The sequence below is a fragment of the Micropterus dolomieu genome, linkage group LG19, assembly GCF_021292245.1.
Source record: "Micropterus dolomieu isolate WLL.071019.BEF.003 ecotype Adirondacks linkage group LG19, ASM2129224v1, whole genome shotgun sequence".
Classification (NCBI taxonomy): Eukaryota; Metazoa; Chordata; class Actinopteri; order Centrarchiformes; family Centrarchidae; genus Micropterus; species Micropterus dolomieu.
Window position 1 is genome coordinate 7,588,642 of NC_060168.1, and position 25,185 is coordinate 7,613,826.

At 41.6% G+C, this 25,185-nt stretch overlaps 1 protein-coding gene and 1 long non-coding RNA gene across 3 annotated transcripts; one reads left to right on the forward strand and one right to left on the reverse strand.

The window, feature by feature from the left end:
• The first annotated feature begins 4,509 nt into the window (after positions 1-4,509).
• On the forward strand, positions 4,510-25,101 carry myot (myotilin). Of its 2 annotated transcripts, XM_046031039.1 has the most exons (17): positions 4,514-4,680; positions 5,452-5,620; positions 5,916-5,978; positions 6,163-6,304; positions 6,670-6,693; positions 7,640-7,759; positions 7,891-8,095; positions 14,694-14,898; positions 15,328-16,286; positions 17,251-17,398; positions 17,643-17,744; positions 18,428-18,465; positions 19,344-19,482; positions 19,643-19,850; positions 20,025-20,190; positions 21,686-21,819; positions 23,320-25,101. In XM_046031039.1, the coding sequence occupies exons 1-17, from the start codon at positions 4,673-4,675 to the stop codon at positions 23,460-23,462; spliced, it is 2,973 nt and encodes a 990-aa protein (XP_045886995.1). In that variant the 5' UTR covers positions 4,514-4,672; the 3' UTR covers positions 23,463-25,101. The 2 variants fall into 2 exon arrangements, with proteins under 2 accessions (XP_045886996.1, XP_045886995.1); XM_046031040.1 differs by lacking the exon at positions 17,643-17,744 and having other exon boundaries at positions 4,510-4,680.
• Positions 7,134-8,575, reverse strand: LOC123957925. Its single transcript, XR_006821935.1, has 3 exons — positions 8,477-8,575; positions 7,893-8,085; positions 7,134-7,743 (listed from the first exon to the last, which is right to left on the reverse strand). It is a non-coding gene; the product is annotated as an uncharacterized LOC123957925 (long non-coding RNA).
• Positions 25,102-25,185: the final 84 nt, after the last annotated feature.

A 25,185-nucleotide genomic window follows, 5' to 3' on the forward strand; every position in this document is an offset into this window, starting at 1 on the left:
CTGAGAGCGGCTGGTGGTTGGAGGCTTCATGGAGTATGCAGGGCTGGAATTACACAGTGGGTGGTTTGTTTAAATTTAACAAGGTTTGTGGGTAGGTGTTGGTGAAGAGCTCTTCTTCATCAGCCAGGATCTATGTCATGATCTTTGAGTAGAATTCAGGACACTTCATTCAAATGACCCATCTGTTTAAGGACATACAGGACATGTTTTGTATTGCAATGTGTAGATTTGGAAATACAGGGAATTATTAGACTATATGTACAGTATATGCTGTTACTGTATAGAATAGAAGATTACACATGCCAAACTGATGCAGGCAAGAGGATATTTCTATGGCAACAGCTAAGAAATGAATCATCTTAGAGTATACTGCCAGATTCTGAACACTTTTGTGTATCATAAGAAACTGAATGAGTCATCCTGAACGTCTCTCTGTGTCCTGTTTGGTGAGAACAAGTGGAAACACAGTAATACACAACTCGACTGTTCTCTCTTTCCTGTGGAGCTGAACAGGTGGGATAATGAGCATCATCCCAGGAGATACACAGTGTTAAAAATACCAGCCATTATCCTTCATTGACACATAAACTCCAGAGTTGTGTGCCGTAGGTCAAAATACTCAACGGCAATAGCAGAACATCTGTTTGTTGTGTGTTTGCGCGGACTGAATTTGTTTTCCACCTTTATCGGCAGACATAACATTTTAGGTTGTAAACTAAAGTCTAAATGGTCAATTAAATCCTGAATTTTCCCCCCAAAAAACTGACTAGTCTTATGACAATAAGAAATATTGCTGAAGAACACAAAGTGCACAGAATAACATCCAAACAACAGCATGGAGGTCCTACACATTTAAAACCAGGTGTAAATAAAATACAAACCCTGCAGGCAGGAATGTTGGGAGCTATTTGTGGTGTAAATCTGTTTGCACATTCTGTTTCTTAAATCATGGGGTCGTTGTCTCACTTTCCCCCCACAGGAGCAGCGTAGGCTTGGACTGATTCATTAATATGTAGATGTAATAGTACGAGTAATAGTAGCCTTAACATTTGCAGTATATGAGATCAATGAATTCATATTATTTCTTTTATGATTTTGCATTATATTCTATTCTATGTAGGTGTTATGTGATGGCATCAGACCTTGAATCGCTACAAAAGGATGGACAGTGTAAATGCAGCACCAAAATGAAATTTGAGACGGTTGCCTATAAAGTCGCTGCTACTACATCATTTGTTCCAAATGGTTCCCAAAGCTGCTTTAATGCATGCAAAGTTAAATTTACTCATCACTTGGAGTAGACTTCTCAAGCCATGAAGTGTTTTGTTTGTGGCTCTGGAGGAGCTTTCACAGTGATGTCATCTGGGTTGTTTAGGTTTGGGCTTGAGAAGAAACTTTTAGGGGGAAAAAACACAAAGCCTGCATTACAAATTGGAAGCATAGCGCCAGGTAGGGAGGTCAAGTGAAAGACGCTGTCAAGTTGCATCATGGGAAATGCAGGATCCAGTGTTTTTGGAGCTTCACCCATATTAGAGCCTAAAAGTTGGGATATCTTCTTTGCTGCTGCTTCGATTTTGACATTTTTGTTTTATCTTAACCTCTTGTTCAGTCTCCAACTTTATAGAAATGCAATACTAAACTGCTGGAGTAACCTTTTAATTGGTGCTTTACTGCTCCTGTAATTGATATTGTGAATGTTGTGCTTGTCTGGGTCATCACTGAACTTATCCACCACTTCCTGCATGTCTCCATCCATCTATTGCTTGCCAGGCAACAGATTAGTAGAGCTGTGTGAATGCAGCTTGTTGCCGCTACAAATCCTTTGGTTATGTAACAGAGAGACAATTGATATGAGGGCTTCAGCAGCAGCTGTTGTTTTATCAACAACAGGCTTCGACCAAGCTACACACAGACACACCTGCTGGGATTATCTGAGGGGAAACTGGAAGTACACGCGGATGTTGTACATACTGTAGCTATTTTTTCTTAAGCCGTGATCCCCTAGTTTAGACAGTGTTTACTCTGTGGTGATGTCACTAGTGTGGTCCCTATATAGCTATTCCACAGACAAACACCCAGAGAGGAAAAAATGAAGGAGGTGAAAGACAGAGCTGAGGCAAGTATCTGGTGTGAAGCAGAGCTTTACCCTCAACTGTTTGTCTGTATGTGTCTTGTTAATGGAGACACAAGGATTTATCTCAGGTCAGAGAGTCTCTGCCGAGCTCAGGAGGCGGCAGAGTTTAATTTAGCCTGGAAACCTGAACCTCAGCCTCCTCTGTCAGCTCCTTCTCTGGGCCCAGGACATACCCACAGGGGGCAGCAGCATGGGATTTGTGGGTGTGAAACAATGAAAGACTCCATATACCTTCAATTAGTTGCAATACCCCATAAATTGCTAAACAACATGAGACCGTGGTGGACACACTTGATGATCTGCAACATAGGAAGTGATGCATTTGTTGACCTAGCTTTGAAAGAGTACATAGGTGCACTCACTGGGCAATACAGTGTCACAGACAGGATCTGAAATTGCAAATTTAGATTCGAATGGTTCACTCCTGACGTGAAAGTTGACATAACTGTGGCGTTGTGGCGTGTGTGTGTGTGTGCATTTGTGTTTAAGTGCACTTCTGCTTTCATATCCGCCGGTGTGTGTGTGGGTGTGTGTGTGTGTGCATGGTAATTCTGCGGTCATACAAGGAGGTGGGCGAAATCCAAAGTGGAGCCGATGAGGTTCAGTTTCTGTCACGTGTTACAACATCAGACACGACAAAGATATGACCGCACATGTGTTAAAATGATGAACGGGTCGAGGCACTTTTCAGCAAACACATAAGTTATATAGTTGCACCAATACAAAGAGAAACAGGTTGAAAATTAGATTGGATGTTTCTTAGTAAAGTATCCCTACAAAAGGCAGTGCTATATGCTTCTTCATACACATAGAATTCTTTCGCTTCCATTTTTCATATATGCTTGTGTTCTTCACACCAGTTAACACATTGTTAAATTGCAGAGCTCAGTCTTCTGGTGAAAAGTAAAGTTGGGGCCACAAAGGAAAAATTCACTTTTATCCCGTATCACGCTTCACATTTCTGCACAGTACCGTGTTTATGTTACACGCTATTTATAGATAGTTTTTAGTTTGTTTGTCTTTGTTGGACACAATCTGTGTTTTGTGTGTGTGTGTGTGTGTGTGTGTGTGTGTGTGTGTGTGGTTTGTGACAGGATCAAATTAAATCAACCATCTGGTTTTCCCTCTAGAAAATCTATTGGCATGTTTTCGCTCACACAGGGTTTTCCCAGGGAATAAAACTGACAAGCCTTTTCTTAGACTGTGCCTATTCAGCTAAGCTTTGCTACATTTACGGAGGAATAGACTGTGGTTACAGCAGGATCTCTGGATTCACCAAAGCTGTTTTTAGTGCTGGACCCATTTTAATGATGGACAAGGACAGAAAAGTCCACTATAATTTTGCAGACTTCAAATTTAGGATTTCTGCCACTCTGTGTGTAGTCAAAATTTGCAGCAGAGAATATGGATGAGAACAGCAAAAAAAAAGTAGCTGTGGAACAAAATGTAGTAGTCAATCAATCACATTATCAGCCTTTTTAAAGAGCCAATTTATATTTTCTCAAATGCTAATTTTCTGAATGATATCGTGTTCTACTGCAACAACAGCTAAAACATGTTCATGGCCGCCCGCTACAGAAAGAATAGTACATTAATACAGAGTACAGCCATGCTATTGTCTTGCCTAGTTCTTTTAGTTATAATCTATGAACATGTACATTTGTCACACAGCATGTTAGCATATGCCTCTCAGTGCTTCCATTCCACTAGCATTTTGCTAACAATGGCTCTCACGCCAAGAGGATTGACAGATATTGCATCTCAGCAGTGCAGGCTTCCCTACAACCAGTAATCCCACTAAGAATCTCACTGGAGATACAAAACACCTTTGTTTTCAAAAGGTTTTCTCTTTTTTTATATAATGCATGCTTGCAAAAGTTCCTTTTCTGTGTGCACTATGGGCAGAAAAACTCTGTAGAGGTGCAAACTGAGTGACCTGAACAATACAATACAATACAATACAATAGTCCTGCAATAAATCAGACCTTTGTGCAACTTTTTCATTTCTTGATAACAAAGTTTCACAAAGGTGATTGTTCTTTTTTCAGGCTGTGATGTTGTGGAGTAGAAGTTCTTTGTTTTTCTTCACAGTGAGTGTTTGCAGCTCAGCTACGCTCTTTTGTGGGACCAGCAGCGTCAAGTAATGCCAGCCACAGGGGGGGGCATTGATATCTGAATCCCTTGCTCAAGAAGCTTTACTTCTCCAAGACAGTCGTAACTGATATATTTTGATACATGTAGCTAAGCTTGGCATTCTACAGTCTTTCCTCACTGTGCAGAAAACTCCTGGATCACAGAGCTGCCATTTCCCAGCACTGCTAACACCTCTGAGGTTAAAAAAACCTTTAGTATCCAGGGAGGGAATTTGCGGAACATGCACACTCTCAAAACCCTACTTATTATTCATGTAGTGAAACATACTCACACCTGGGTGATAAAAAGCTGCAGCAGGAGAGAGTGCAACATGTCTGACCCTTTGCTTCTGTCTTTCCAGAGAGTAAAACAACATTTGTCACTGCCTCCTGGAACGCCTGAAACATGGCACAGTAAGTTAGACCTGCATACACACTCTCTCTCACACACACAGATAATAACTGATTGTATGAAAAACTTTTGTGGTTTTGTGGCAAACTTTACAAAAAACTCAATTAATAATTGAGCAGGCAGAATGGTTACTTCATTTTAAAGTCAATTCCAGTGTCTCAATAGCCTTTCAGAATACAGGTTAGATATTTAGGAGTTACAAAGTATAGTGCACAAGAAAACAATCAAGAACAGAAACTGAAGCGGATCTAATAACGCTATGTAACACAATGTAATCACAGCAGGACAGTGATTTTTTGAAATGGACCTATTTCCAATGAGAAAAAGGGTTGTGTCTTTTTGTTCACATTAAGTCAGAAAAAAGGACATATTAATACAAATTAAGGCAAAACGTTTCCTCAGACAGCTTAGGGAAGAAGTCTTGAAGGTACTTGAAGGCTGCTGACTCCTTATCTAGAGCTCTGATATATTGTTTCAGAAGGCCCAATCTGATGTGCAGTGGAGGCATCAGCACCTTCCAATGGTCTACAAGTGGCTCCCACTTGGATTTATGTGTTGTTTTACCCGGACTTTGTGTGAACAAAAAGACACAAATTCATCAGTTTGTCAGTGGAAAGGAGTAAAGTTCAAAATACCACTGTTCTGATTACAAAAGCAAAGTTTGTGGGGAATGATAAAAAAAATCAAAACTTTTGAGGCAGTAATGAAAAAAAAAAGTGTTTGCCTAACCCTATGATAATTTCCCAATCATGTGCTGATATGTGACTGCGTAGCATCCAGAGGGTGCAGAAGAAGACCAGCACCGTGTCTCTGACCATCTCCTCTTCCTCCTCTGCATCCTCCTCTCGAGAGCTCTCCTCCTGCTCCTCCAGCTCCTCCTCCACGGTCCTCTCTCAGAGACACTCCAGCCTGGTGCAGCCGCTGTGTGTCAGCCCTCAGAGGGTAATCACATAGACTGATAGACAAGATGACTGTATGTTAGAGATTCAACTCAGACTTGTAAATGAAGCTCCTGGGGATGTGAGCGTGAACTTGACATTGCATTGAGCTTTTGAACTCCGGATGTGGATTGTGGGGGATAATTAACATTGTAGACTGGGACCAGGATCTATAGATAGTGACTGTTTATAATTTACTAATACAAAAAGTGTATTTAGTGTTTAACAAATACGTAAAATGATTATTAAACAAATAATCATAAAAAACAAAAATGAAATACATTATTTTCCATTTCCAGACTCAGAGTCCCATCTACAATCAACAGTATTCAGGGAATGGAGTGGCCCCTACTTTTGTAAAGGTAAAACACACTTATACATACTGTATGTATATACTGTAAATTATTATTGGGGAAATAAAAAAAGAAAAGCTTTTATGATTTAAACAGAGGATTGCTGATTACAATAATATCCCCTGTCCTTTCTCTTCCTCTGTCATCTTTCCATTTCTTCCATCTCCGCATCCATGGTCATCCCCCCTGCCAGTGCCTCCACGATGTGTCCACAGTGAACGGTCAGTTGGTGGTCCTGGAGTGCAGACTCAGGGGAACTCCCCCCCTGCAGGTCATGTGGTACAGAGAGGACGAACAAATACTGGACTCCGATGATTTTAGGATACTACGCAAAAGTGAGTGTGCTGTTTATGTGTGTGTTTGGGAGGGGGCTGGAGTCATATGACTTTGGCTTCAGCTTCCAGTTGCAGTAACTGCATTAAAAAGAAGATTCTCGCAATTCTGTGTTGACTGTTATGCAAATAACGTATGAACCTGACATTGGGTCAGATTAGAGATGTTGCGAAAGTCAAAATTTTCTCAGCTTTTTGAAGCTGCATGAACAAATAGCTTCAACATTTTATTACAACTGTCTCCTTATCTGGCAATAGTATCGCATGAATGCTAAGTGATCCATTTCATATGTACAGCAGCTTGGATTTAACTATGGTGATGAATTCCATTTATAAAAGCCATGACTTCTCTCTTCTTGTTTTCCCAGAGGCCAGCTCCGCTTCAGTGCCAGGTACGTATAGAATATTGGTTTTATAATAATGGTTTTTAAAAAGTGGGGCTGGGGTGTCACGAGATGATTAAAGGGATAAGAAAGAGAAAAAATACAGAAACACTTTTTTTCTTACTTTACTTACAGTTTTAATTTAGTTTTTGTGAAATACTGGATACTTTCACCTGGACAACTCATGTCCAGACAAAGTCCCTGCCTGTGGTGACGGGTTAGGAGTTGCTTCGTTTGAAGGGGTCACAAGCCAAAGAGATTGGAAACCACTGGTTTAAAGCTATTGGACTGGTATATGGTTTCATATTTCACACTGTATTTTAAGTTTCGTTCTCAGAATTGCCATCAGTGGGTGGTGACAAATGACTGATTGGTTGTTTTCAGCGACATGAGCTTGCAGTACAGTTTTACAGTACATGTGTCTTTCATGTATAATCCCAAAGAAAAGACGTATATTCTACAGTGGGTATACTGCTGCAAACACATCTTTCATAACTAGACTGTTCTTATAAAACACTTTATAAGAAAAACATTTTTAAAGACAAGACATTTTTTTAATAGAATATGATATTGTTGATAACACTGCAACTTGGCACAATAGCAGCTTCATGTGGAGGGAAGAGGGAACAGCTTGAACTGATCATGTAATCATAGAACATTTTGTAACATTTTGTCAATTTTTGCGTGGGACAAAATAATCATTGGTACATGTAACATGCCTTTGTTCACTGAGGGTGTTCATCTTACTGATATCAAAAGAGAACTCCTCTATTTATGTCTTAGTTTTTACTTCACACCTTGGCAATGTAAACGTCTCCCATGCCGAGAACGCCACACTGAATTAAACTGAATTGTATTTGACTCCTGAATTTGGATTTGTTGCCTCGCTCTTGGTGCAGCGTTGATTCTGTGTTGAAATGAGACTGCATTTATGTTCTTGTGTAACCTTCTGTAGAGGAGCTGTGTACACTGGTGATCACAGAGGCCTTTCCAGAAGACTCTGGCTTGTTTAAATGTGTGGCCCTCAACTCCTTCGGCACGGTCTCCTGCTCAGCAATCCTGGAAGTTTACAACGGTTAGATGTCCATTGATATGTTACCATAATTTATCAGTCGCACGTTCTCCTGCTGAATTGTAAAACACAATTAAAATAACCAGTCTTGCTATTAGAGTCCCTCATCTCTTGTTTTGCACCCCTCCGTGCAGACCTGGAGGAGCAGCTGGAGATTGAGGCCATACGTCAGCAGGAAGCAGTTTCTCTCAGGGAGCAGAAGGAGGAGGTGTTCCAACCAGAGACTTCCTCCTTCATAAAGAGCAGCGAGGACTTTCCCGTTGAGCTACCTGACTCAATGACCCTCCCCCCTCCTGAGTGGCCTGACAGCCCTGTAGAAGATCAAATCCCTGTCGCAGAGTGAGCAGATGTTGGACACACACATACAAACACAAAACACACATCAATTTCACTTCTTCTACGACTTGCAGTGTTGTTCTTATGGCAAATTGTTATCAATAACTAACTGTTAAATGATAATACTGAATGATTTGTTGACTTTATTATATAAAAGTTTTCCTTTTAGTCTATGAAGGAGGATTATATGTGTATATATTTGTTTATTCATTCGCTCATTTACTAATTTTTATTGTTACAATGTAGTGGTCCTTGAAGGAAATTGTCCAGGAGCAAACTCCTTAAATAAATTAAGTTTACACTATTGTAATTTCTATTTATATCCAGAGGAGGTCACTGTTGTCTTATTCTAAAATTGTAGAACAAGACAATTTTTGAACTCACCTTCTTTCTTTAAAACGCTAGTTGACATAAAAGAAATACATTGAATAAATGAAAATATAACAGTGACAAGACAGGCGCTCTGTCTGTATTGAACTACTGAGGTTAGACGGAGACGCAGTTGCGGTGACGATGCTGAGCTTATTGAAAATTAAACCAATCAGCTGGACCCGCGCGGCCCCGTCTCTCTACGCGTACCCCTCGCGAGCGCGCGGTGTCACCTGTTGAGGTTCAGCCTCCAGCTTCACGTCGAAGTCTGGATTCCCCTTCACGCAGTGAAAGTTCACTTTCATTCAGCCAACACTGAAGTTTTAGGTCAGCTGTGCAGAAACGTTTAACGAGGTAAGAATTTAAAAAATATCCCGTTTGTCTTGCCGGGAACTTTCGCTGTTTGGAGTCCCAGTTTTAACCTCTAACGTTAGGCTGTAATGCAACGTTATTTGTACATTGGCGTTAATGTTTAAACAAGCTAATTTTCCTTCCTTGTTTGTGGAAACGTAATAACATTATGCTATGTCCTCCTGAAAAGGTCAAACTATGTTTAGAGCACTTGGAAAGTTAACTTTAGTCTATTTTGGAGCTTTGTGTCATCTGGCTTGGTGCTCTTTCAAACTGCTCAGGAGGAAATAACAGTCAGATCAGTTTAATTAAGAAAGCCAACGACGTTATTCCTTGTTTTCTCACAGAAAACTACTGCTTAAATCTCCCCATTACGAATGTGCTTTTAAGTTTCAAAAAAGTGTAGCTAAAGAAACCAGAACTAATTTCTGTTTGTCTTTAGTTTTTGTTTTGATAAATGATAGTAAACCCTACTTCAGGTAGGGAGATATGACATATGATATCTCCACACACACATCTAAAGTACCTGAAGTCAGCTAAACTGTGATGTTAACCCGCCCCTCTCTTTTCTGGGGATCAATTAGGAAGCACTTTTGTGCTGCTGAGTTGTGTTTGCTGCATGCCAGGCGTTTTCCAGGTGGTACCTGAGTGTGGGCTGCCAGCTCATCTGTGTCCCTAATTAACCCTTTACCAGCAGCAGTCATACAAAACAGCTCATATCGTTGAACATGATAGATTTGCCCTACCCACATTTTGTATGCCTGTGGAAATATAATAACAACGACAAAAAAAAAACAGTGTGGAGGAGTTTGAAGTGACTGATTAACAAGTCTGCTGGAATGGTGCATTCAGGGGCTGTCGTATGTAATTGGAAAATGTTATTTCTTGTCAGACACTAGCTTGTGAATACAGTGCTGTTTTGCAACTTTGGATAGTGCACCACAAATAAATTATCAACCTGCAAGAAATTCTGGAGATGTTCAAAACTATACCACAGGTGTAGTAATGTCACAGCAGATGAAAAAATAACACAGTTGCGAAGCCTAGTACAGTACTTAGTGAGTATTGAGTGGTGTTTTATCTCCTGAGCTGTATATCTTTGGTGTTTGATGCATTTCCATTAGTGAGTATTTAACTCGATACTTTGGTTCATATTCAAATCCGGTGAGTGTTTCATGGTGTGAAGTATGTTTGGCTGAGTTTAATATGTCCACTCTGTATCAGTGTCGAGGGCTATGATCTCATCCGTAATGTGAAGTGCAGACATGGCGTCTGTGTCCTTCAGAACCCCCCCCCCAGGGCTACAAACATCAACAGTTGTTCATGAACTGTTGGCAGCGGTCTAGCTTTTAAGGTCATGTTGAGGTTCTCTGGCCAAGTTTACCAGATTGTTTTATTGATTTTATTATGTGATGAGAAACGAGGGTATCTGCAATCTGTTGGATTGGACTTTTTCCACACAATAAAAATAATGATCTCATTGAAATTATCAGAATAATCGGGTAAAGATTACATTCAGCTCTGAAAAATAAACCTTGTTTTATTTTTAGTTTGCTTTGGCAAGTAAGAGTGATTTTTTTTTTTTTTTCAAAGTTTTTTTGTCTGCTTTTTGGCTTCACCACCCAGTATGGACTCACTACAGAGACTTATATTTCCAAAAGTACTAAAAGTATTAGATTCATTTGTATTGTTGTCCCTCTCTCTGTTGTTGCCGGTCATATAGAGGATTTAGGACAGGTTTGCATGCTTCTACCCACAATGCCATGCAGACCTTGTGTGCATGTGTGTCCACATCCATGATTTGTGGGCATGCGTGTGTGTGTTAAAATGGTTGGGTCACCAGTAGAGTGTCCGCACCTGCCAGCTGATGTCCGAATTCCAAGACCAATATAGCTTTGCCCACTTAATGACACTAACACAAATACACTATACAAAACGCACGCACACACATACTGTATACCATAACACTACTAAATCACACACACACAGCAGCATTTGAAGTAGAGAGAAACACTGATCAACACACTAAACATGCTGTCACTTAAGGCCAGTTTATACTTCTGCGTCGCGTCTACACCAGCTGCGTGCTGTCCTGTGCATTTATACGTGTGCATTGGTGTTTGTGTCACTCTCCAATTACCGCCAAAACACTAGTAAGCGGCGTAATGTCAGAAATGAGAGAAGGCGTCGGAGGAGATGGTACAACCCTTTAACCAGTTGAGGCAGAACAAGGACAAGCCGGAAATGTGTGGGAGGAAATGTGATGCTGCCAAGCTGACCAATGATAGTTGTTGTGGTCTGCATCACCACGACGTGTAGTAAAATATTTGGGGAGGTGTGTGTCAGGGTGCGTCATATGGTACGGCGTAGATTAGATACAGAAGTATAAATTGGCCGTAATGGACCACCATGTAGTGGAACACTCGATCACACCCCTCCGTCTGAACACACACTTCCCCAGGCTCATATTCACTCTCGTGCACTATAGAATGTGACCATGTAGCCATCTGCTGAAGACATGTGATGTTCATGGATGAGTTTTGGTGGAGACACCAGTGTTGCTGCTGTAAATAATCAGGGTCACTGTTGACTGTTACAAAGAATAAACAAGAATGGAAGTAGATAAGCTGACGTGTCCGTTGGATCAACTCATATTGACTCATCAGCGGTTGTCATCAGGAAGAAACTAATTATTCACTCACACACACACACACGCACACTGATTTGCAGGGGTAGGTATCACTTCAATTTTATCGATTCTGATTCTTCTTACTGAATCTTGGTTCTGATTCCAGCGGTGACTAGATTTGTGGTGAAGGGGTTGTCTCTGGAGACTTGTGTATATAAGAAAAATATTGGAATGATTTGTAGACATCATTCGTTTACCATCAGTATAAAAAGGTGAATATCATCTGTATTTTGTACCTGAGACATGAGACTTCATTACTGTTAGGGTTAGCTGTATCTGTGGCGTCATTGTAGCATTCCCCCAGAGACCACTCACAAGTTTAGTGTTCAACTGAAAAATGTCCCAGTCAGATCTTATCTTGGTCACATTTATTATTACTACTATTATTATTATTATTATTATTATTATTATTTATTATACTTTATTGTCTACCTTAGTGGAAATTTGTCTTTAACTTCTCCAAAACAAAAACACAACCATGACACCACATTTATCACACAAAAATTCAACACAGTTAAGGGTACAACACAGGACCACCATTACACATACAATAACAATTGTGCCATAAACAAAAAATAGAAAGCAGGTAGAAATAAAGTAGATTACAACCTACGAGAAAACACATTTAAAAGTGCAGTCATTATGCATTCAATGCCTGTATGGCATGGGATGAAAAAGACTCGATGGACAGATGGGGGTGGTTTGAGGTGTCTGCAGATATCTGTCTGGCTGCTTTTGTGGCTTGCCAATCACCTTCCCTGCAATATTAACCATTTTGGAAAGCTTTTTTTTGTCTTTCCATTCAGGCTGGCATACCAAGCTGTGATATTAAACTGTAAAATGCTTTCTACCAAGCCGTTATATATGCCATCTCAAGTATGTGTTGACTGACCCTAAAGCTCCCCAGCTTTTTATTAAAACAGTGGCTGGTTGGCTCTCTAAAAATACTCTCTGAGTTTTTATTAAAACTTAAAGTGTGATCAATGATTGTGCCCAAGTACTTAAAATGTTCCACTACTTCCACAGGCCGGTTGTTAAGTACAACAGGCGTGATGGCACTGGCCCCTCTTGGTTTTGTTTGTTTTAAAAGTTCTTTTGTTTTGGACACGTTAATTTCCACCATTCCTGCAGTAAAGTGACCTAGCTAAAGTAAACGCATTATTTTCTGTGAGAAGTCCTAACACAGCCATGTCATCAGCATATTTAAGTGTGTGCACAGCCATGTCATTATATAAATTGTTGTAGCAGGTGTTTGGCTATTTGATCCACAAGAGTAAGAGTAAGAAAAGTCATTTCTTTAATAACACAATGTAAATCAAAAAATGTATCAAAATCATTATATTGTATTATATTATATTTGGAATATTTCCAAAAATGACTTCATGAGTGAAACTTGGTAAAAAAGTTAGACCTTGGCCCAAGAAGAAACAATTGGTGCAGGTGGCACCACGATGTGGCCACACGTAACATTTAGCTAATGATTTGCGAACTTCATCAAAATTCTTCCTTTCTGGATTACTTGGTCTAACATACTGATCCATAAAGGCCATGTCCAACTACACACTTTTCCAGTCATTTAACTGTTTCCTTTGTTTTTTTTACATCACTCATTCTCTGGATTTAGGTATAAGGAGGGTAAAAAATGTGATTGTCAGTGTATTTTAATCCAGATCCAAGATTACAGGTTCAGACTCTAGGTCAGTTTATGCTGGCGGGCCAAAAAAGTTTTGTGCCCTCAGGAGAATCTCAGAAAAGCAGTGAGCAAGTGTGTGTAAAGTAAATGAGTGTGAGCGAGAGAGCGAAGAGAGACTGCTATTGTCATTATGCTCCTGCGTAGCCCAGACAACGTGGTAGTCATGGCCAGACATTCCTTCCTAGTGGAAGAGTAGAGGACCATTCAGGTTTGGTATTACAGGAAGAAAACAACTGAGTGGGCTAAAATGGGAGCAGAACCGCTGATGTCTGTTACTCTCATTAGACGGTCCCAGTGGTCCGATGCCGGCTGCATGTATTCTGTAGTTAAAGTTAGTTTGTAATTATGCTCACCAGTTGACAAATGGATCTTGATGGTAAAAATCTCGGCCGTTAAATAGTACGTACAGGCTGGGTCACAAACATGTCCACTGAAATAATATCATGGTGAGGTGATTATATATTACAAACTTCAGAATCAGCGTTGGATGTGCGACATGGCAACCACTGAGAAATAAGAGACACAGTGAACATTTTTTCTCTCTGTAAGTCTACCTTCTTCAGAAAAATCCATTGTTCTGAAAAGCAAAGTGGTTACACTTAATCCATGTAACTTAAATTTGTTTATCTGAAGACCCACTCATCATGTTGTAGTTCTCCTGGACTGGATATTTGCGCTCCTATACTGAGAACCACTGTGCTGCCCCACCCTTGTACTGTTTTACTTTACTCTGGTGTCAGAACACTGGGATTATCCATCAGCTGTTTGCAGCATGAGGATTTTAATTATCATATTCTCCCCTCTTATAAGAGTTGGAACCAAACGTTGTACATTTCAATTGTCTTGACATGGAGCTCTGTGGCTAGCTATGTTCGGTTTTATGAGAACGTTCAAACGTCAGTGGATGAAATTTTTACTTTTTTCATTCAATCAGGTGTCACCACAAAAATATATATTTTTATGTTTTTTCTTTGTGTTTTTTTGTGTTTTGTTTGTATATATCTGAAGCAAATGGAGTGTTTTTGGAAAGCCTAAATAGGGAGTTTAAAATAATGATTGATGGAATGATTTTTAGTCAAGGACAATTAAACATGTGCGGGAGACTTTGAATATCTCATAGATGATTGTTAAATCTATGGTAGGTAATTTTAGAGAAACTAGCCAGAGACAGCTAGATTTTGAGGATAGATCCATCCCTGGATGCCTCTCTCCAAAACCAGTCCCCCAAAACACATTTTCATGTGCAGTCAGTGCACTGACAATAGTGTGCACAGGTCGGTAGGCAGGCAGGTTGGCCAGCCAATGATTGGCCGTGGTGCGACAGCCAAAGAAGCCCAATTTTAATTTCAGAGCATTTATTGATTGCTGTGTCAGGATGTAAACAAAATTTCTGAGGGTCTTTGGATCTTGGTATTATTTCTTGGTAGAGCTTACACTAGGTGTGAACTGCCTGGAGAGACCCGTAAGTCATTTTCATCACACCTATTTCTGTATGTCAGTTTTCCAGAGCCTCAGCCGGCCAGCCACTTTGGTCGCAGCAAGGAGGAGAGTGCCCTGTGCCCAGAGGACCAAAGGTCACCAGAGGTCACTATCCGAGCGTGTACGCCCAGCCCTCCCCCTCCACCCTCACCACCACCACCAACCCAAGTCAAGGAGACGGCCCAAACACCCAAGCTGTTCACTCCAAGCAAGCTCAGTTTCACTGTAAGAACATTTCTTATGCAAAGTGCTCTATGAACAGATTTTGCATCGGTTTTAACAGCTGCCATCATACTTAACCACTGTACCAGTTGATAAGTAAATGAATACTCCTTTATCCTCTCTTGCCTATACTTAGGTGTCTATTGAGGGGGGTATATATCTGCTTGCCTTTTTTAACATTTTACACAGCAGGAAATATAACAGACATTAGCTGAGAAGAACAAACATCTTCACCAACACTGATCCTCTTAACTCCACCTCGATTATTATTTTGAATGTGTGCTCTAAATTAGCAACATTTGGTATTCAAGAAACATGTTAAATAGCTTCATCACAGAAAATGGAAATGTGTCTCTTCTTCATTACATTCAGAAATGGTAGAATTTCACCTTATTTAGTTTTTTGTAAATGTGTGTATCTTCTCCCTTCCAGTCTTCCCAGTCAGGAGGCAACAGCATGAACCTGTCAGACCTGCCTTCCTTCACTCCCAGCACCTTCCCTCCCAGCGCCTTTAACTATGAGCGACCGAGGCATTTTATTCAATCGCAGCCGTCCTTCCAGGCACCAAGCTATGAAAGCGTTGTGAGGGAGGCACAGGAGAACCAAAATAATTCCCAGCAGAACCTCGACACGGAGACACAGGGTCAATCTAAGATGCTGTCTACACAAAGACAGTCTTTTTCTCAAACTCAGTCAGTGTCCAAGTCCTTGTCCCAGACCCATTCACAGTTTCAGTCACTAAGCCTCAGTCAGAACCAAACCAAGTCTGTCACCCAGACCCAGGCCCAGGCCAACGGCACAGTTAAGTCCTCTCCTTCCTCATCCAGTCTCAGCTCCCCTATTTCCACCCCGGCCTTTTCTGCTGCACCTCGTCTTTCCTCCGCTGCCCCCCTGCTCAGCCCCTCTGACACCGCCACCTCCTCCTCCCCTTTCCCAGCCTCCTCATCTTCTCTCCCCCGCACCACCATGCGTTCCACCATTACCCTCACCCCTAGCATCCCCAGTGCCACTGGCCTCGGCAGCGCCACCCTGCCAGCCAACCAGGACACCATGTCAGCACCTGCTGCCTTCCTCTGCTCTGTGCTGCCCTCCCACTCCGCCTTTTCCCCCTTCTCCCCCTCCAAGCTATCTCCAAACTCTAACCTTCCCCACCCGTCCCCCTCCTCCCCCGCCCGCTCCCCACTCTCCCCATCCAGCCCTCTCCTCCCCATGCGGGCTGCCTCCTCTCCGTGCTCCCTCCCTCATCAGCCTCTCCCAGTGTCCCCTTCCCTCCCTCGCTCCGCTCTCTCTCCCTCCTCATGTCTCCCACAGCCCAACACTCCTAACAGTCAGAACAGAGTACCGCCTGCTGTGGTCTCCCTGCCCGCCAGCTACAAGGGGACATCGAGCACGTGAGTCAAAGTATCTATCATTTTGGTATACACAGGATTACAAGTGAAAAACCTCCACACTTAAAATAAATATAATAGCAAGCTGTATACATTTATGCAGAGAGAGTATCTGTCTGTACATTGAACTGGAGAAACAGCCTGAACAGAGAGGCACCACTTGTTTACTACAGTGATTGAACAGTAAGTGAACCCACCATACTGGTAGATGTGGCCACAGCCGGGGAATAAATACCAATATTATTCCTCTTTGAAGAAGATTTTTTTAGATTAATGGGTGAATGTCTGAAAGTGTAGCCCAGTTGCTTGAATGCAGCTTCATACCACCTTAACGTTTGAGAAGAACCTTCACTGAGGCACAGCAGGCCCACAGCACAGTTAGCTTATGGACCGTTAGCCTAAGGCACACCTGTGCAATACCCATGCTGTCTGATCTGCATCTTGATATGCCACACCTGTGAGGTGGATGGATTATCTCGGCAGAGGAGAATTGCTCACTAACACAGATTTTGACTGATTTGTGAACAATATTTGAGAGAAATAGGCCTTTTGTGTACAAAGTCTTAGATCTTTGAGTTCAGCTCATGATGAATGGGGGCAAAAACATAAGTATTGCGTTTATAATTTTGTTCAGTGTAGTTATGCAGTTTTTTTTTTACCACAAAGTAATTAGTGGGAAAAGCGTGAAGCAAGCATAGCACAACCTTTCTCAATATTCATTGCAGTCTTTGCATTAAACGCATTCAGTAGCACCTGTTGTTAAAAATGTCTACATGTTAGTGCTTTTTTTCATAAATGAAGCAACAACCTGTGTATAGGTCATAGCACATTTCCACAAAGCAGCTAAGGACAAATGTTTGTTTCCACAAGTGTTGGATAAAGGTTTGTTGCAGGAGTAAAGTTTTTAGTGCCTATCTGTCTCTTCTTTGTTGTTCCTCCCTCCTTTATCTCTCTCTATCCCTCCCAGCCTTCCCAAGCCCATCCTGAAAAAGTCTGTAGCTCCTCGGCCGTCTTCCTCTCGCTCCACAGATGAAGACATCCAGGGCTCCAAAGATGCCCTCATCCAGGATCTGGAAAAGAAGCTGCGTTCAAAGGAGGCCAGGAGGAGAAACCAGGTGTGTGTGTGTGTGTCCTAAAAACTGTGTTGGAAGTACAAGAACCCTACATTTCCTTCATTTTAAAAAAACATTACCCAGATACACACAGACACTCCAGCTCATTCACACTGACACAGTGTGTGCCTGTTTGAACCTAACAAATACATGATTGTAAATAGTTTACCAAAGAAAATCACAGCACACTTTCTTTGTGTATGTGGAAGAATGACCATTTAACAGTATAAAGCTTCAATTTCGACAGAAACTGTCCTATGAGGAGCGTATGGCTCGTAGGCTGCTGGGTCCAGACAACGCCTCCTACATGCTTGACCAAGACAGTCTTTCAGACTCACAACTCGACCAGGTAAAACAAACCTTCATTCAGTCAGCGAACGTCATAATCATTACAAAAATCCTACAATCTCAGCTTTTCTAAAAGTGTGTTTCAGATTGTACTGATGTGTGTTGCAGTGCTGACCTTGCTATACAGACATTTATGTTGGCTCTGCTCCAAAACCCATTAGCTTTCATTCTGCTGTTGAGTAAAGACCACACATTATTATCGTCATTTGGGTTTGAAAGGCTACACACGAAGCCTGTCTCCCTCTCGGGGCCTCCTGGTGGGCTCCCAAGCCCAAAGTTATAAAGGCCTGGCAGTATAATCAGCAGCCCCAGTGAGCAGCCTCATGCTGTCACTTTGACCAGTTGCACTATCTGTGTGTGTGTGCGCGTGCAGGATTGTTCTGTCAAAAAGGCTCTGTCGCTCACAGGGCTTTGCACCTTCTATTCTCTCTCTACACACACACACACACGTCCTCTGAAGCCAACAAGGTTTGTTAGCGGCTATATCAAGCCTGCTTTCTGAGAATGAGCCCCTTTCACTGGTGACAACAGGACCATTGTGTCAGAATACACACACACACACACACACACACACACACACACACACACACACACACACACACACTCTTACACCTATTGACCAGTGTGGTTACTTTTCAAAGTTCAAATCTGTTATTATCTCTGCTGATCTGCTCTCTGTTACAGCCAGATTCACCTGAAGGAAGACACACAGGTGGACTATGGTAAACACAGTTTATGTATCAATATTTTTCATCTTTATTAACCCAGGTTTCCAGTCAACATTATAACCTTGAATGTGGGGTTTCCTGTCCAACTTGTCAGTTTTTACTCAATCTGTGCAGCTGTAAAACAAAATCAATCTTTTAAAAGTGTTGGCTCAATATTAGTGTTTCTGTCCTTCAAGCTGAGTTAGGTGACTGAGCCTGAAGTTGGCCTGTACAGTCACGCATGATACTTAGCAGGTTAAATCACAGAGGCACCCATGGCATAAAGGTGTTTCTTATTTTAGCTATAAAAAAAAAGGGTTATCACGTTAAAAAAATCTTTCAGTGAGCCGAGATGGGTTTCCTCGCATCCAGAGTGACCTTTTAAATACTTAATTACCAGATATGTGTTACTTGTTTCTCAAGAGTGAAACTGTGTTGTATCAAAGTGACATTTATTCAATCTCAGGAGAAACAACATTTAAAGCAAAGCTAAATGACAGTTTTTTTTTCAGTTTAAACTGCTGGTTTAAATTAAACCCAAGCAAGGAATTAATAATTCAACATTAGATCGTTGTAATGGAATTGGAGGTAGAAATGGGAGAATTTTGTACATTAGCATTGAATATTTCCAGGAAAAAATTTATCCCTAATTTTGCGTCGTGTTATACCACAAATATTCTATTCTTATAACCCCAGCTGTCTGTTAGAAGAAAGAGAAATAGCTCAAGTCCCACATATAGTAGCCATGCTGTCAGAAGAAAAGAAAAAGCATTCAAGTGGTTGCGTGTGTGTGTGTGTGTGTGTGTCGTGCTATCACTGTAGTAGACTGTCAGATTCAGTCACTGAAAGTGATATAAAGTGAGGTTATGAATAAATGATATCCCCCCCCCCAGGGGGAGGCGCCACTCAGGGACAGATGAGAGGGGAAATGAGGGCTCAGCTATCCAGGAGAAATGTTACGCTCCTCGCTTCCTGCAGATCCCTCCAGACCTCACTGTAGAGGAGGGACGCTTCTGTAGGATTGACTTCAAGGTGAATCACTCACTCACTCACTCACTCACACATGCATGCATTAACACTTATTGGCTTCATATTAATACCCTCAAGTCAGGGGCTCCCCCATATAACAATAATGGTGTGTTCATGCAAAGGTAAAAAAAGAGGGAATAAAATTGCTACTTTCTTAATCCAGGTCGGAGGCCTCCCTACACCGGACGTCTGCTGGTACCTGGACGGTAAAGCCATCCGTCCAGACGACTACCATAAGATGCTGGTGTGTGAAAAAGGGATGCACTCATTCATTATAGAGATTGTCACAGTGCACCACGCCGGTGTGTACGAGTGTGTGGCCAGGAACCGAGCAGGGGAGAGCAGATTTACCATGAGGCTCGATGTGTTAGGTAAAAATGTTATTACATCCTGTTTTTAGTCAGGGAATGCTGTTTCATCGTAGTGCAGCTTAAAAATGACCATGATTTAGTAAGTCTATACCAGACCTACCTTGTGAAGTTCTTGTTCAGGGTGGGACAGAGTGGAATCACTAGTGCTGTGCAACATCTTCTTCCTCTCTGCAGCCCAGGAGGTTCTCCGCCCCCCCACCTTTGTCCAGAAGATGTTGAACTCCAGAGCTCTTGAGGGCGACACTGTTAGGTTAGAGTGTAAAGTGGATGCTTCCCCTCCTCCACAGCTCTTCTGGAAGAAAGATAAAGACATGCTGCGCATTGACCCACACAGAATGAGGTGGGTCAACTAAAGTACACCCAAACTCCTTTTTACTGCACATCAAACTCAATGATACTGAAAGTACTCTTTGATGAACAAATCAAATTCAAGCATTTTACAAATCACATTTAGTTTTCTGCTTCAGTCATGTTGTTGAATCTTATTCACGTTTACTAGAGAGAAGTATGACTCAATATTACCCCTAAAAATGGAATCAAAGCATCCTATAAAATATTTGTCACTCTAGTAGAAGAACCAACCAACTAAAGCAGCTGCATAATCAATATTTTATATATTGTCAACGGATCACAAAACCACTTGAATGTGAAAGGGATCACTCGTAGAGCCCAGGTAGCTGGATGGCTACAGCGCATGCCACATAACTACGTTTTGATTGCAGATGTTCCTTGTTTAATGTCATACACACCTGTCGAAATTAAACACATCAGGCTTTCAGTGGATAAAAAGGCTGTAAAAAATCACTGTATACCACCACCACTATATATATAAAATTATAATCTCACACACAGTTGGTAGAGACCAAAACTCTATATTGGACACAACTCCAAATGAATGATAATGAAGCTCTGCGTCTGCTTGATGTGCAAATAAACAAATGTCCTACATATCAACTTTAAAAGGTGACAAAAGATGCGTTCGAGATGACTGCACCTGACTTTCGCCAACTTGATAGTCAGACTTGAGCTGCAGGTGACTGCAGGGTATACAACACTGCCGTCAAGTCGGATACATTCTACCTCCCATAGAGTGCGTAAGCTCACTGTGAGCTTAGAACAGTGACTGATCTGGTGACCATTGCCTTTGCAAATGCCTCAAGATCAGGCAAAAGGGGGTTCCCACAGCTGGAGTGCGGTTGTCGGACGCAGAAAGCTGCAGCTACATCTAAATGACATTTAGATGTGCCAGCAAAACTCGGACAAAATTTCTAACCAGCATGCCTTATGTTAAGTCCAGCATGCATCGCGTTTAGTCAGTGCTGCAGGTGCCGCATGAAGTCAAACGCACCTACTATGTCAGTGTTGTGTTCACAAGTGGCCAAACAATCAGATATTGCAGGTTTACTAATGGCCCAGTAGTGCCCTAGATTTTCCATATTTAATAGTTCCATTTAAAAGGATTTCACCACAAAAAAATAATGGCGTAGTTTAAAAAAGGAAATGCACAGTGAGCTTTGATGTTATTAAAACATGTCTGAGAATTGAATTTTATTGTGTAGGTCTGATTCGTGATGGAAGGTACAGCTATATCTTTAATAGAAAACTGCATGTATACACAGCTTATGTACAGCTTTAGTTCTTAGTGGACAGTATGCACAGTAAGCAAAATGAACTTGCATGTGAAAATATATGAAATAAGTTATGCATTTCTTAGTTTATGTTTGCCATTAATTTCTTTTTCAAATTGTGCATGTGTATTTGCTCTTTTGAATGTTCAGTCTGTATCAGGAGCAACCAATTTAGAGATGAAATAAACATTTGACCTCTCTCTACAGTCTGTATCAGGACGGTTCAGGCCGGCAGTGCTTGTTGATAGAGAGGTTGACGAAGTCTGATGCTGGTTGGTATACTCTCTCTGCTATCAATGAAGCTGGCATGTCCACATGCAACGCCAGGCTGGATGTAGGCAGTAAGTCCACTGTGTGTGTTCATCTTTCTGTGCAAATTTGCTTTAAAGGGCCCATCTCTGCTATCTGTTGTATGACATAGCCCGGTAGTTACTATAGTAGCCCAGGCTGTAAAACCTAACAGCAGATGGAGAATGTTGTGCGCTCAACGCTACAGTGGATCCAGCTCCGCAGCCTGGAGCACGTCAGACAAATGCTGTGTTACGTGATCGAGCGGAAATTTGATGAACGTATGAAGGATAAGTGTGGAGTCCATCCACTGATGAGAGAGAGCTCACCGGAGGAAAATACAAAACAGCTATTAGGTTTCCGCTTGATCACATAACACGCCATCTGCTTTGTGGAGAGGCAGCTGAGTGAGGGGACCCACAAAGAGAAGTACCTGACGCTCTGCTACACATGAGCTGGACTTTATTAGCAAACCTGAAAGTGAGTTTAGACCAATTTATCTGAGCCAGGACTCAGACACTGTAGTTAAACAGACCCTCATAACATAACAGGTTTAACAGGGTCTTTAATCACTATGAACTTCGTTAGATAGTTTAACGGTAAAAATAGAACATGGTCAGCAGCTACATTGTGTGGGTGTATGAGTGCTGGTGGTATAGACTCTGAAAACATTACAGTTAAATTATTGTGCAAGTATGAAAATCTGTGGATGTGTTGCTCTGCTAATGAAACACATTTTGAATACAGAGCTGTGCAGAGCTTCATTTTGATTTAGTTTTGAGGCTCTCTTTCTTAACGCTGGCATGACGCTGTAATCGTTAGAATACCCATACAGAGCGCGTTGTAGTTCAGTTCATTTTAGTTTATTTCAGACTAAGGTATTTAGTACTTGTACATTTTGAGTATTGATGAAATGTAAACGGTAGTGATTGATTACAGTTCAGCTGATTTGCAGCGACAGCCATACGCACATGCAGAGGACATGTACTCACATACATCAGGCCCCAGATGCATGAAACTCTAAAAGCACTAGTTAAGAGTTTTGCCAGTTTAATACAGCCGTTGACCCATTGTATTAACAAATGTGTGTTGGTTCCATATCTGGCACTGAGCCAGCGGTCCTGTGCTATGGAGTGCAGGGTAGAAGAGTTATTTTCAGACACCTGGCATGAAAGGAATGTTTAGCCTGCGATCGTCCACCACTAAAATGTGTTGCTACTGTCGGTGACACCAGCGGTGTTATCTTAAAATGATAAGGTAATGGATCACTACATTAGGCATTGCTTTTAAATTGAACAATCTGGCTTCACTGGCAAAGACTATAATATATGATGTTCATATGATGATGAAATTCAACAACTGCAATAAAATAATAATAATAGCGTAATAATTACAGTGTAGCCTTCTTCTAACAAAGTGATTCCAATCCAAATTAGGTTTAACATGTTTAAATCTGGTGTCACACAACATAACAATCAAATACGTGTGGATAGATCAGTAAAGGTAACTGTATCGGTATCTGAATTCTTCTCTCCCCTCTCTGCCCCGCGCAGCTCGCACAGCTCCACCTATGAAAACGGCGCCCCCTGGCTCGAAGACGCTCAAGCTGCTGTCCTCTCTGAGCCACGTGCCCGCTCTGACTGTGGAGAGCCCCGCCCAGCACACCGCCCCACTCTACGAGAGTGAAGAGCTGTAGACCCGCACTAAACCCAGTCACATCCTCAGATAACTGTCACACACCTCAGAACTGTTGGACCGGGCCGCAGCCCGTGTTCACTGACTTTAAAGGCAGATATAGTGCTAACCGGGCTTTGGTTCAGAATACAAATGAACAGCATTGCAGCAGACGAGGACACATTTCAGAATCCACGTCAGGTTAATTAAACAACCAACATTCTGTTGTATTATTGTACAAGGCTGATAAACTCTCCAGTTTTATTTCAAATTTTATTTAAAGATTAAGTTACAATAAATTACAAGTTACGTGTTTTAAACAACCACCGTAACCATAAGGAGCACTTGGCAGCTACTTTGAGAGAGAGGTTTCCATATCAAGTGCCTTCGACGTTAAAATAATCCCGCCCCATACTGTCCATCTGCTGCCATTTGTCACCACCGTGCCTGCTCTTTCTGTCTGTCTGTGGTTTAAGGCCGCAGAGCTGCTGTGATACACACCTCTGCGTTATCTTGAAACACAGTTTCCAGCTCTCTCCCATGGTCTAGGTTAGAAAACAGGAAGCAAACTAATTATTAAATAATCAACTACAGTACCCACAATCCAACGCTGCACTTTAATCCTGACATCTGTCTGCTTGTCACTCTGTGTGATCAAGCACCTGCCTCTCCTTTCCCCCAGTGTGTAACTAAGTAAGGACGCGTTTGTGTTTGAGCCTCCAGACTTCTGTAAAGCTCCATTAACTGGAATAGAAAATCTGGTTTTAAGTCCCCCCCTCCCCCCAGCTCAGATGTCACAGTTGGTAACTGCTCTGATTCTCTGCTGTGGTATAAAGTCAGCCTAATGTGTTTTTAAAGTTGGTATCTAATATACATTGTCTGTGAATGAAGTTATTTATTTGAAGTTATTAGTTCTGAGTGTTGGGACTGAAGTTGCCCATCTCCTGGCCTGCAAAAGGCTGCAACCAGAGGTGTATAATATCAGCGAGTTGGATGAAGAGCAACAGGCTGCCATTCTGATACCCTGCTCTCAAAAAGAGCACTCTCTTTATACTTTACCCAGGAGAAAAAAAAAACATTGTCCTTTCTTTCATTTTGAACATTCAGTTGAAAAAATGTATCAGTGTGTCAGCCTTTGCCCAGATTTGCCACACTCTCTATTTCTGACCAGAGCCATGCATAAAAAGATCTGCCACAAAGAGGCTCGATTTGCCTTCTTACCTTGGAACTGCTTGTAGTTACTGCCAGCCAGGAACACATTTTACTGGTATGTTTTGGCTGGATCTGCATGCAAACTGAAAATCCGGTATTTAACCCTGTGCAGCCGCAGCCCAGTCTTTTAAGATGCCCATCCAAATCTGAGTTTTAGGTCACAAGATGAGCGTTGAGATGCATGTTCTGGTTCAGATGCAGTGTAGCTGGGCTGCATTTAAACATGAACTAATGGTTCTAGATGTAGTATTTCTCCAGTTTGTCATGTTTGGATCACACAGGGTTAAACACTGGATTTGTTTAAAGCACTACAATTGTTTTGGTAAGTTTGGTCCTTTCTTTTGAGATTTGAAACTGCAGGTAGTAGTGTGTTTTCTCAAGTACTGTTTGTTGTGTAAGATGTTCTACATATCACCGGATGAATGACGAATAAAGTTTATGTGACCTTGGCTTTGCCTCCTGGCATGTATTTACTTTTTAATAGTTGGCACTGTGGTCTAGTGGTCTCCAGACCAGCAGACACCCTTCTGAAG